The sequence below is a fragment of the Salvelinus namaycush genome, chromosome 8, assembly GCF_016432855.1.
Source record: "Salvelinus namaycush isolate Seneca chromosome 8, SaNama_1.0, whole genome shotgun sequence".
Lineage (NCBI taxonomy): Eukaryota > Metazoa > Chordata > Actinopteri > Salmoniformes > Salmonidae > Salvelinus > Salvelinus namaycush.
This window is the reverse complement of record NC_052314.1, coordinates 61541263-61555359: the sequence shown is the minus strand read 5'-3', so window position 1 is coordinate 61555359 and position 14097 is coordinate 61541263. Positions and strand designations below refer to the sequence as shown.

The window sequence follows — 14097 nt, the reverse complement described above, 5'->3', positions numbered from 1 at the left end:
TATTGGTCTGGATGCTGATAAGGGAAACTTGCTGAATAATCAGAGAAATTATAGTCAAAGCTTTTCTTTTAGGCCATTTACAGAAAAATCATACCTGGTGTCACGTCCTGACCTGAGAGAGACGTTTTATTTCTCTATTTGGTTAGGTCAGGGTGTGATGTGGGGTGGGCATTCTATGTGTTGTATTTCTATGTGTTTGGCCGAGTGTGGTTCCCAATCAGAGGCAGCTGTCGATCATTGTCTCTGATTGGGAATCATACTTAGGCAGCCTGTTTTGCCACCTTAGTTGTGGGTAGTTGTCTTTGTTAGTGACCTGTATAGCCCTAGTAAGCTTCACGTTCGTTTTTGGTGTTTCTTGTTTTGTTGGCGACATTTAAAATAAAGGAAAATGTACGCTCACCACGCTGCACCTTGGTCCGGTCATTTCGACGAGCGTGACACCTGGATATTTTGCTGGCAATAGATAACAAAAATCCACAGGAGCCGACCAATTGGATCTTTTTTCCCCCTACAATGTAGAAAATAGTATGAGTAGGTGTGTCTACACTTTTGACTGGTACTGTATATATCTCATACAGGGCACATTTGAAAAAGAGACCTAGGTGTCAATATGTCTTCCCTGTCCAAATAAAGGTTAAATAAAAAATAAGCATACACAATCCATGTCTCAATTGTCTCCTTCCCTTCATCTACACTGAGGTGACATCAAATAAGGGATCAAAGTTTTCACCTGGATTCACCTGGTCAGTCTGTCATGGAAAGAGCAGGTGTTCCTAATACTTTGTACACTCAGTGTATACTGCCCATAACTGTTTACAGCCATTCACAGTGTAACCAAACAAACATGGCAGGGCTCCAATGCTTGGCATCAAAACAAAGCCACCACATACGGCTTCTGCAGCACTACATCGGCACCCCCTCCTCTCGCTTGGTGAAAATAAAATGTTTTGTCTCTGTTGACTCGACCGACACGTTTCCACTGCCGATTATCAACCATCTGCAGCAGATAGTGTTAAACCGACAAACGTTGAGTTGAGCTCCATAGAAACAGAATTATCACTCATCACAGAACGTCAACATGAATGGGAATATCAGTTCTAGTAATCATGGATCTAGAATTAAAACCTTTCAGAACAGTAGGAAATCATCACTGACCTCAGCAGAGATCTAGGATATCACCCCACTGCCATCCGTTACGTCTATTTATTTGCCAGATATCCTTTTAAAAAGATTATGAGACAGAGAGAGGGAGATGATTCTACCCTGGATATAATTTACAACATTAACAGACGCCGGGGGAGGGACGGCAGGGTCCAAGCGCTCCACTCCCATAGCAGAGAAGGACAAAAACACAAGCAAAACAAACCTAATATGAATAAATCCAAAACCAAAACAAACGTTGAGGGATTTGTGACATTGGTTGTTATGATTCGTCATCACAGGATGACACACAACCTCCATTATACCATTGAAGAAGAGAACATTCCCTTAGATTGAATTGCAGTACATTTAATCCTTTTTGTATGCTGCGTTTGCAACCATAGAGGAAAATAATATAAAACACCCTCACATCTAACCTATACATTTATTCAGAGCCACTTATAAATCAGTACGCTCAACTAGATGAACAACCACAGGCTATCACAATCACTGCAGGTTCTTCCATATCTGTCTCTTCACTTTCTTATTAGCCACTTCAGTGAGTTTTACCCAGGGTTCATAGGGAGCTCAGGGCCCATGCTACTCCAGATACAGATGTTGGATCTTAATTTGACCAGGAAAATAATCCTGCAGCAACAGGATAGCTGGCTGACTGTTTCAGAGGAGAACAGGCTGTATGATGTGACACAAGCATTGTACCGCGAGAAGTCGGATTAGCTTACTGTATAAGCATTATATGTCGATGTGTAAGAAAGAGAGAGAGAGCGCGAGAGCGAGAGAGAGAGATTTAACTCCACCTATCTAACCATTATTTAACCAGGAAGATGGTTAATCCCTGGTGGATGAAATCCTCTTTTGCTAGGAACTTGACAAGGAAAGGAGACTAACCATAGGATCCAACACCTGGTAGCTCAATCACCACCGTGTAGACCAGGCGCTCAAAGAAGACGGAGGTACGGTCTATCAGTTGGAATGGCACTCAGCTCAGCTGGAGCTCGATGGACTGAAACGGTCAAATCGTATAAATAGAGTTCCACAGCAATGCAGACTGGCTATGGGCCATGGCACCCTATGGGAGTGTGTCCAACCCTTTTGTGAAGCCGGGCCCCACAGAATTGAATATTGAAGCATTAGATCTCTCGCTGAGGGAGATTGGTCAAATCCTGCCTGGGTTTGATCTCACCGGGAGCACTTTAGACATCAATGGGTCAGAGGGAAAGAAAGCCTCTGGAGAATGACGTCTGGGTTGTGTTCACTAGGGCAAGCCATAGCAAAACATTTTTCAATGGTTTGCAACGGTAGGTGGTGTATGTTTTTGCCAAGGTCGCTACTGTTACTGTACCAGACAGATCTAAGTGCATTTAGTTTGATCTAACACTCAGATAATGGTATTTAACATAGTCCTTCTCCTAAACAACACATTTCCTCCATTCTAAACCCAACCTGAACATCAGTTGTCTGGTATGTGGTATTTTCTTTAAATCAGTTATGCAGGGCTCTGTGCATCGCCATCAACTGGTCCAATCAATAGGTGTTTTTCAAGCCCTGATTCAACTATAGTGAAAAGGGTTGTGGAGGGGCACCCACAGGAATGTGTTTGACAGACGGTTGGTTGCCCCATGGGACCTCAGCGCGACCTACCTGGGAGCTCCTGTCAATGAAATTCAGTCAATAAGGCTCTCCCTCTTTCTCTCTTTGTAACAACAGTGCCTTTGGAAAGTATTCAGACCCCTTGACTTTTTTCACATTTTGTTCCGTTACAGCCTTATTCTAAAATTGATTATATAAAACAATGCAGCAATCTACACACAATACCCCATAATGTCAAAGCAAAAATAGTTTATTTGATTTTTCCCCAAATTTATTTCAAATAAAAAACAGAAATACCTTATTTACATAAGTATTCAGACACTTCGCTATGAGACTTGAAATTGATCTCAGGTGCATTCTGTTTCCATTATCATCCTTGAGATGTTTCTACAACTTGATTGGAGTCCACCTGTGGTAAATTCAATTGATTGGACATGATTTGGAAATATAAAGGTCCCACAGTTGACAGTAGATGTCAGCACAAAAACCAAGCCATGAGGTCGAAGGAATGGTCCGTAGAGCTCCAAGACAAGATTGTGTCGAGGCACAGATCTGGGGAAGGGTACCAAAAAATGTCTGCAGCATTGAAGGTCCCCAAGAACACAGTGACCTCCATCATTCTTAAATGGAAGAAGTTTGGAACCACCAAGACTCTTCCCCGAGCTGGCCGCCGGGCCAAACAGAGCAATCGGGGGAGAAGGGCCTTGGTCAGGGAGGTGACCAAGAACCCGACGGTCACTCTGACAGAGCTCTAGAGTTCCTCTGTGGAGATGGGAGAACCTTCCAGAAGGACAACCATCTCTGCAGCACTCCACCAATCAGGCCTTTATGGTAGAGTGGCCAGACGGAAGCCACTCCTCAGTAAAAGGCACATGACAGCCCGCTTGGAGTGCCAAAAGGCACCTAAAGACTTTCAGACCATGAGAAACAAGATTCTCTGGTCTGATGAAACCTAGATTGAACACTTTAGCCTGAATGCTAATTGTCGCGTCTGGAGGAAACCTGGCACCATTCCTAAAGTGAAGCATGGTGGTAGCAGCATCATACTGTGGGGATGTTTTTCAGCAGCAGGGACTGGAACACTAGTCAGGATTGAGGCAAAGATGAATGGAGCAAAGTACAGAAAGATCCTTGATGAAAACCTGCTCCAGAGCGCTCAGGACCTCAGACTGGGGCGAAGGTTCAACCTTCCAACAAGACAACGACCCTAAGCACACAGCCAAGACAACCCAGGTGTGGCTTCGGGACAAGTCTCTGAATGTCCTTGAGTGGCCCAGTCAGATGCCGAACTTGAACCCGATCTACCATCGCTGGAGACCTGAAAATAGCTTTAGAGGATCTGCAGAGAAGAATGGGAGAAACTCCCCAAATACAGGGGTGCCAAGCTTGTAATGTCATACCCAAGAAGACTCAAATCACTTAAATCAAATTGTATTTGTCACATACACATGGTTAGCAGATGTTAATGTGAGTGTAGCGAAAAGCTTGTGCTTCCAGTTCCGACAGTGTAGTACTGTAATATCGAACAAGTAATCTAACAATTACACAACTACCTTATACACACAAATGTAAAGGGATGGAATAAGAATATGTACATATGAATATATGGATGAGCGATGGCCGAGCGGCATAGGCAAGATGCAATAGATGGTATAAAATACACCACATGAGATGAGTAATGTAAGATATGTAAACATGATCAAAGTGGTATTATTTAAAGTCCATTAATTAAAGTGTCAAAGGATTTCAAGTCTGTATGCAGGCAGCAGCCTCTCTGTGTTAGTGATGGCTGTTTAACAGCCTGATGGTCTTGAGATAGAAGCTGTTTTTTAGTCTCTCGGTCCCAGCTTTGATACACCTGTACTGACCTCGCCTTCTGGATGATAGCGGGGTGAACAGGCAGTGACTCGGGTGGTTGTTGTCCTTGATGATCTTTTTGGCCTTCCTGTGACATCGGGTGCTGTAGGTGTCCTGGGGGGCAGGTAGTTTGCCCCCGGTGGCATGTTGTGCAGACCGCACCACCCTCTGGAGATCCTTGCGGTTGATGGCGGTGCAGTTGCCGTACTAGGCGGTGATGCAACCTGACAGGATGCTCTCAATTGTGCATCTGTAAAAGTTTGTGAAGGTTTTAGTTGACAAGTCAAATGTCTTCAGCCTCCTGAGGTTGAAGAGGCACTGTTGCGCCTTCTTCACCACACTGTCTGTGTGGGTGGACCATTTCTGTTTGTTCGTGATGTGTACGCCGAGGAACTTGAAGCTTTCCACCTTCTCATGGGTGAACAGAGAGTACAGGAGTGGTTTGAGCACGCACCCTTGTGGGGCCCCAGTGTTGAGGATCAGCGAAGAGGAGATATTTCCTACCTTCACCACCTGGGGGCAGCCCGTCAGAAAGTCCAGGACCCAATTGCACAGGGCGGGGTTGAGACCCAGAGCCTTAAGCTTAATGATGAGATTGTTGGGTGCTATGGTATTAAATGCTGAGCTGTAGTCAATGAACATCATTCTTACATAGGTATTCCTCTTGTCCAGATGGGATAGGGAGGTGCGCAGTGTGATGGCGATTGCATCGTCTGTGGACCTGTTGGGGCGGTATGCAAACTGAAGTGGGTCTAGGGTGGCAGGTAAGTTGGAGGTGATATCATCCTTGACTAGTCTCTCAAAGCACTTCATGATGACAGAAGTGAGTGTTACGGGGCAATAGTCATTTAGTTCAGTTACCATTTTGAAGCATGTGGGAACAGCAGACTGGGATAGGGAGCGATTGAATATGTCTGTAAATACACCAGCCAGCTGATCTGTGCATGCTCTGAGGACGTGGCTAGGGATGCTGTCTGGGCCAGCAGCCTTGCGAGGGTTAACACGTTTAAATGTCTTACTCACGTCGGCCACGGAGAAGGAGAGGGGGGCCCGCAGTCCTTGGTAGCGGGTCGGTGGTGCTGTATCATCCTCAAAGCGGGCAAAGAAGGTGTTTAGTTTGTTGGTTTCCACGATGTGGCTGGTTTTCTTTTTGTAGTCCGTAATTGCCTGTAAACCCTGCCACATACGTCTCGTGTCTGAGCCGTTGAAATGCAACTGAACTTTGTTGCTATATCGACATTTCGCTTGTTTGATTGCCTTGCAGAGGCAATCTTTCCATGTTTGAATGCGGAGGTTCACGCTTTCAGTTCTATCCACAATTTCTGGTTAGGGTAGGTTTTAATAGTCACAGTGGGTACAACATCTCCAATGCACTTTCTTATAAACTCAATTACCAAGTCAGTGTATAAATCGATGTTATCCTCTGAGGCTTCCCGGAACATTTCCCAGTCCGCGTGATCAAAATAATCTTGAAGCATGGTCAGACCAGCGTTGAATGGTTCTAGTCATGGGAACATCCTGTTTGAGTTTCTGCCAACAGGATGGTAGGAGCAAGATGGAGTCGTGGTTGGATTTGCCGAAGGGAGGGCGGGGGAGGGCCTTGTATGGATTGCGGAAGATAGAGTAGCAGTGGTCAAGTGTATTGCCAGCGCAGGTGCTACAGTCAATGTGTTGGTAGAATTTAGGTAGCCTTGTTCTCAAATTAGCTTTGTTAAAATCCCCAGCTACAATAAATTCAGCCTCAGGATATATGGTTTCCAGTTTACACAGAGTCCAGTGAAGTAACTATTTCTCTCTCTGTGTATCTCTCTCTCTTTCTCTCTCTATGTATCTCTCTCTCTCTTTCTCTCTGTGTGTATCTCTCTCTCTCTCACACACACTCTCTGTGTATCTCTCTCGCTCTCTGTGTGTATCTCTCTCTCTCTCTGTGTGTATCTATCTCTCTCTCTCTACCTCACTCTCCCTACCCCTCTCTCTCTACCTCTCTCTACCTCTCTCTCTCTCTCTACCTCTACACCCTCTCTCTACCTCTACACCCTCTCTCTACCTCTCTCTTCTACTCTTTACCCCTTTCACACTCTCTGTGCATCTCTCTCGCTCTCTGTGTGTATCTCTCTCTCTCTCTGTGTGTGTGTATCTCTCTCTCTACCTCACTCTCCCTACCCCTCTCTCTTTACCTCTCTCTCTCTACCTACCTCTCTCTCTCTACCATCTACCTCTCTCTCTCTACCTCTACCTCTCTCTCTCTACCTCTACCTCTCTCTACCCCTCTCTACCATCTCTCTCTCTACCCATCTCTCTCTCTACCTCTCTCTACCCATCTCTCTCTCTACCCCCCCCCCCCCCTCTCTCTCTCAGTAACTCACTGTGCGCGCCTGGCAAGTGAGTGAATGTTGGTGATCCTTGACTTGCCCTCGACCTATACACACAACTCTCCCACTGTTTATTCCTCAAGATCATGTTTTGACAACAAACACAGATAAATTCTGGAGTGCTACATGCCTCTTCCTCCAGCACAGAGTGCTCTCTTTCTTTCCTGCCTGACTGCTCTCCCCCCATCTCTCTCTCTACCCATCTCTCTCTCTACCTCTCTCTACCCATCTCTCTCTCTACCCCCCCCCCCCCCCCCCCCCCCCCCCCCTCTCTCTCTCAGTAACTCACTGTGCGCGCCTGGCAAGTGAGTGAATGTTGGTGATCCTTGACTTGCCCTCGACCTATACACACAACTCTCCCACTGTTTATTCCTCAAGATCATGTCTTGACAACAAACACAGATAAATTCTGGAGTGCTACATGCCTCCTCCTCCAGCACAGAGTGCTCTCTTTCTTTCCTGCCTGACTGCTCTCCCCCCATCTCTCTCTCGTCTCCTTCTCCTTATGTGAGACAGGACAGAGAGCTGACAGCTTCTAAAAATAGCAGCCTGGGTAGAGGCATGTTCTGGCCCTCTCCATTCATAGAATAAGCCTACACTTTGGCTTTTTCGTGCATATAACAAAACTAAATGATTAAGCTTTTCTAAGAACTTAAAATGAGGTCCTGACAGTTCTCAGGAGGGCTTTAGTTTAGCGACTGTTTGGTGGTATACCAGTTCACCAAGGCTGCACATTAAACCATTACCATGGAGTGAAAAGCAATTGTAATAACAATTCCATAGCTACTGTATTACCAAAATGTATTCATTTATGCTTTTACTCTTTTTATAAGTTGAATTGACCATAATAGCCAAAGAAAAAGCGATACTGGTATTAAAACTGAATCTCTTTTCAAGTAGTCAGCAGCCAAACCTCTTATTGATAGGGGACTGTTTCAGCCTCACTCTAAACACTGTTGACGTGTCATCCACGGAAGCCTAGACATGCACTAAGGAGCTTGTTATATATAATTAACGTAGCGAAAGGAGGAAAAAACAAGCTTTTTCAATTATCAGATGATATTCCTTCTCCTACATCTGTCCCCCTCTCTCTCTCTGTACTCCCCCTTCTCTCTGTCCCCCCTCTCTCTCTGTACTCCCCCTTCTCTCTGTCCCCCCCTCTCTCTGTCCCCCCCTCTCTCTGCACCCCCCCTCTCTCTGTCCCCCCCTTATCTCTTCCTGCCTCCATCCATCCACCCACCCACCCACACACCCACCCACCCATCCAAGCCTCTTCCATTCTCTCTGCTGCTCTCTGTCATCTAAAAATACATCTTCGTTTCCTTTTCTCCGTCTCGTTAATTGCAGCACAACATAATCCTGATTAGCCAGGAGTGAGGAAGCAGACGTGCTAAGGCTGACTTAGCGTTGGCAATAAGGACATGACAGGCCCATGAAAGATGCAGGTAGAAGAAACTCCATTATTCAACCTGCAATGCCTCCTACTCCACTGTGCACTTCAATTCACTGGCTGAATAAGGCCACACTTAGGCTGCATCTGAAATAGGGCCTGGTCAAAAGTAGTGCACTATATAGGGAATATGCGCGCCATTTCGGACACACCCTCACTCTAGCTAGTGCTGTGGTTGACTCGAGCCTCACACTTCACTGGCTGGCTGGCTGGCTGTAAACAAGTCTATAGTTGCTTTAGACAGGCAGCCCAGTTCTGATCTTTTTCCCACTAATTGGTATTTTGACCAATCAGATCAGTTCTAAAAAAAGATCTGACGTGAGAACATCTGATTTGATTGGTCAAAAGACCAATTAGTGGAAAAAATATCCGAATTGGGCTGCCTGTCTAAACACAGCCAAAGAAGCTGAATAAGGCCCCACTTAGGCCTAGGATGAATCTAGCACTGCAGTTAGCTGTGAAAGCCTCTGCAGCGATTGTGTTGTTATGAGAAGGAAGAAAAAGTTTGATTTTTGAGTAAGAATCGTGTTTCGTGACATTGCTCTCCAAATGGTAATAGTAAAAAATGATAATAAGGCCAAACGTATAATATTAGATAGTGGTGCAGTTAGCTGGAGACGTGGAGTTAGAGACCTGCAGGTATTTTTCTGTTATGTGAAAGAAGACCACGGTTGAATTCCCGAATTGGAACCGTGTTCTCTGACATTGCTGGTTGTAAGAAACGGCAATAGAGCTCTGCTGATGTCGAGAATGTTGTGAGCCATACAGCATGTTCAGTCTGTGAATATTGAAACCATCTTGAATTGAGTAAAACTGGCCTGCCTGTTTTGGCTCAAAGTCATTTAGATGAGCAATATGAATTTTCTACTTTTCAAATGAACACGTAACATGTACATTCATAAATGTAAATTCTTGAATTGTTCATTCTTTCAACGATTTAGTTAAACTATATGATTAACACGTCACCATCAACTCATTATCTAGTTTGTGCATTCTGTTTTCTTTGAATGAGTGGCAGATTTCCAAAGCAGAAGCGTGAAGACGCTTGTCCCACCATTATTCTTAGCGTTGGTGTTGATGATGCCACACGACGACATAATTCGATTTCACAATAAAAAGGTCCCATCTTTCAACTCTAACTGTGTGGAACAGCCTGAGGAAGGCTCTGTGCATATTCACTAAACTTCATCACATAATAGTAGTCTAATTTGGCATGGAAGAGATTATTTTGAGTGTTTCTGCACAGTCCGACAGCAATGGACTCGACCTCAAACACTCCCGTTGTATCTTACCTGTGTTATAGTGCTTGGTGCAGTATCTCAGATCCGTCTCGTCCTTCATTATGAACTGTGGGAGGGTCAGCCCATCAGCTACCTGGACTGGTCCATTCTCCTGCCACTCAAAGATCAGGTCATTCATTGTGTAGCCAACTGGAAAAGAAGAGAGGCGGGACATGCAATCAGATAATATAGCCTAGGCCCGGGTTACTGTACAGTAAAAGCACTTAATGTCAACAGCTGACGTAAAAAATCCTTTATAAATACATATTCACTTGATGGTTTATACATTTCATATCTCCACCTAGACCAGATTTATGGGAAGATCAAAACATCATGGATACCCTTTGTGTTATATGCTGTATCATACATGAAATGTCAACGCTATAGATTACACTGCATCAAGGAGAAGTTGTTCATGTCAACAGATCAACCAGGAATCAATGTTGCTAATGTCACACTGTCTTCTGTGCTAAAGGGATCAGCACTGACAGACTTCATGGGCCAATCCACAACAACCTTGGATTATAATGGTTAATCCATTCAAAAAATGGGTAATTCAGGCAATGATTTCCCAGGATGGAATGTATGACTGAGGCCTTACAGATAATGGAGGGACTGACGTGAAAGGAGGAGGGATGGAATGTATGACTGAGGCCTTACAGATAATGGAGTGACTGACGTGAAAGGAGGAGGGATGGAATGTGACTGATGCCTTACAGATAATGGAGGGACTGACGTGAAAGGAGGAGGGATGGAGAGTATTCTAATGTAATCAGTTGAACAAAACGGGTCTGATTCTAAAGCCATGTTGACCAGGAACTGCATGTAAAACTGGGACCTTGAAATGGGGAAAAAGGGAATCCATTCGTTTGTTCCTCGGAATAAGGTCCCAGTTGACTGAGTTCTCGTCATCCTAATGACCTCTTTCCATTTGAAACATTAACATCTCCTATGGTGTCCATCAGCCAGCTACAGGGAACGGGCATTCTAACAGGTATGCACTGTTGTGCAAGACGAAAGAGCTATCCAGTCTCCAGTAGGAAAATATATATCTTTGAACGTACGGACACTGAAAGATACCGACAAGAGTTCAATAATCAAGAGAAATTATATGAAATATCTGCAGCTGGATATAGAAGCACCTTGAATATATCTCAACCTTGCATGTAGGCTATTTATCTTTAACCCGAAGTATCCCATGATGCAGTTCACCAGCCCAGGGGACTAGGCAGTGCAGACACTTGGGTTAATATTGGGAGATGAAATGAGTCAAAGCAGCCTCCGCAGTATGAGTCAATGTACTGTAGTCACAACATGACTCAGAACTTCCTCTGCTCCTACGTTTCTATTGGTTCGCACTAATGGCTGATTTTCTAATGCCAGTTTATGTCTTAGGTGGTGGATGAGGTGAGTTTCCCCCTATGTGTGTTTTCCCTATGTTAAGCACTTGGAGCATCTGGAAAAGCACCATGCAAATCCAATAAATGACGACATTATTAGGCTAAATACCGGCCATGCATACATTCTAAATGACGCTACAGTATCCCAACAGACCGACCATCATAGCCATTCATTATAATTGATAAGATTTCATAAATGACATAAAATAACCCATGCCTATCTATTTCCCTCCATTCCAGACACCGGGCATCGACCCATCAACATCATTCCCTTTCCACTTTGAACTCACATTTAAATGGCTAAACCCAGCCAGAAGGGCCTCACCAACTGTGGTACATAAAATAATGAAATAACGCAAGGCCGTACAAATGAAGACAAATGATCTCCCCAAGCATTAAACAGTACAGCGCCATGGTAACTATCCCCCGCAACTGCACCGGAACGGACAGGGTGGGTAAAAAAGTATAAAACAATTAATGATGGTGCTCCATGTAATTATAGCGTTTCTGTGTCCATTTTGTACTTCTTTCCACATGTTAGAGAGGTGTAGAGGGGGGAGGAAAGGTTTAGGGGAGGTGGAGAGGGAGGACGGGGAGGAGACGGGAGAGTTAGAGGAGACCGAGGGAGGGGGGGGGGGGGGGGGGGGGTCATTTAGCGTGGTCATTACTATTAATATAAATTAATCCACCCTCTGCCGCCCCTCTGAACATATTTAATTTGTAGGTAATGAAGGGAGACATAAAGGAGGGCTTCCTACTCACTACCGGACATTGATTCCACTATGTCTCCCACATCTGGCCATGTATGCTAACCTCTGCCTATAAGTCAAATTATACGCTTTCCTCAACACAGTACCTTGCTAATTAAAAATAGAGTCAATTCAGAGTCAATTCACGTTCAGACCAAGTTATAGCACATCATACAGATTGTTAATACATTATTCATATTATATCATATGTGCTCCCTCTGTATTTCTTCAATATATTCCTCAAGTCATTGACTCCAATTCATGCTGATTGGAGTGTTCCTACATTATCTTCTGTGGGTTAACGTGCTTGGCCTATCTGATCCAAGCCGTTCAGCGGCTGGCTGAGCAGAGCAGGCTTTAGTTTAGTGGGTCCGGCGTGTCCACTGCTGCTAGCTCTGTGGGAGTAAAGTGTTATCCTGTGACTGGCGTTACCACAGTCATGTTTTGACGAGAGAGCGAGAGAGCAAGGGGAGGGGAGTACAACAAACTCTCTGACACAGAGACAGAGATGTCCCGGCTAAAAGCCTTTGCAGCTGCGACACAGCAGCAATCGGCATGAATTATTTTGTGACACACTCGGGGCCTCTGTGCAAATGTAAGTATTTGCCAATTTGCTACATCTTTTAGTGGACAGCGGACACATCCAGTGCTGTGTCTCCTCAAGTCCACACATCTTTAACAAGGTAACAGAACACTTCCTTTAGTCCATGTGGTAAAAGCTAATAGGGGAGTGTGCTGTCGAGAGTTGGGGAACGCATAGCGATTGATGGTCCACATGGATTGATTTCTGCTGTGTAGGAACCCCACTCACAAATTGAGGCGGCTCATCTTGATGGATGGAGTGATTGGGACTTGAAAGTCACTTAAATGGACAAGTGCTATGGGTCAAAACTATGGTTAAGATTATGTAGTAATACTATGCGAAAGAAGTGTATATGAATTTTAATATCGATATACGCAGCTAGATATTGATGTTTTACTCAAGGACAATCTGAAGATTACCCCGTAAAATGTTCCAATAATTATGCTCCTTATATGCACATATTCAGCTGGCACTTGATATGCTTATACATGTCCTCCCTTATTAGAAATGCAGACTTTTGCATATCTAAATATATGTTAATAACCCTCCACTAACAGCCTTCGTAGCCTTCATAGCCAATAACTACTGGTCTACTGGCCTGAATGAGTCCATTCCACAAGGCCATGGAGACAGTCCAGGCAGGAAGAGAGCCTAGAGTATTAGGTCAGCGGTGTGTGTGTGTGTGTGTGTGTGTGTGTGTGTGTGTGTGTGTGTGTGTGTGTGTGTGTGTAAGCGAGAGCCTACATTCGTGCATCTGTGTGGTCACAAGAGGACATACCACCCACACTGGCATGACAAGGCATTATTATCCTACCCAGGTAAAACAATGCCCACGCTCTCTCAACCGCAAATCTTATCATATTATTTTACCAGTGACCTCATTATTTTTGGAACTATAAAAAGCTCCCAACTGCCCGTCAGATGAAAAATTCAATCTGAACATTTTACGTAACAGGCTTTTGTCATTTTATTCCAAATATCCACGACGGATACTGCAGTCACAGGGCTATAATGGGTGGATAATATACTAAATACTGCAGTACTACTACAGTAATACTATAGTGCTGTACTCACAGCTCTCTAGCTGCATGATACACGTCTGTACGTCCATGGGGAAGTTCTTCAGGTCCATCGGACAGGAAAGGGTTAATGTCAATCTGGAAAACAGACAATAGAAAATAAAAACATTTGAGTATACATCACAACTATAAGGCATTGGTATCGTTTGACTTGAAAGGGGCTATACATTAGGCATTCATAACTACTTTGCATATTCATCACCATTATCACGTGCCTTATGAATGTGTTAAGTATGGGTTATGAATGTGTTTTGAAATCCTTTATGTAGGTACCCATCACATTAGGTGGTAGCACATTTTCTGCTAAGGCCAGACAAAATTGATTCACTGTTTAATGGATTTTCCCCCCAGAAAAGTGAGGCGAGCAAGCAAATAAAATAAAATAAAAAAATCATTAGGAGGATAAGGAATTACAGGACTTTACCACATTGTCCTAGGCTATATGGACATGAACAATACGCAAAATATTCAATTTCAGACTGATTATCCGTTTATCATTATTAATACACAAATTAACATTAATGAACAGTATTCACATAGGATGTATTAATAGAATGCAATATTCTATCATATTCA

General features: G+C 44.1%; 1 protein-coding gene across 1 annotated transcript in view; it reads right to left on the bottom strand.

Annotated features, from left to right (window-relative positions):
* LOC120053033 (glycine receptor subunit alpha-3-like) overlaps positions 1 to 14097 on the bottom strand; it is a 112462-nt gene that overhangs the window by 35530 nt on the left and 62835 nt on the right. The window contains exons 5-6 of the mRNA XM_039000280.1: positions 13517 to 13599; positions 9723 to 9860 (exon numbers count right to left, since the gene is read on the bottom strand). Of these exons, the coding sequence (XP_038856208.1) occupies positions 9723 to 9860; positions 13517 to 13599 (221 nt within the window). The remainder of the gene's footprint in view (positions 1 to 9722; positions 9861 to 13516; positions 13600 to 14097) is intronic.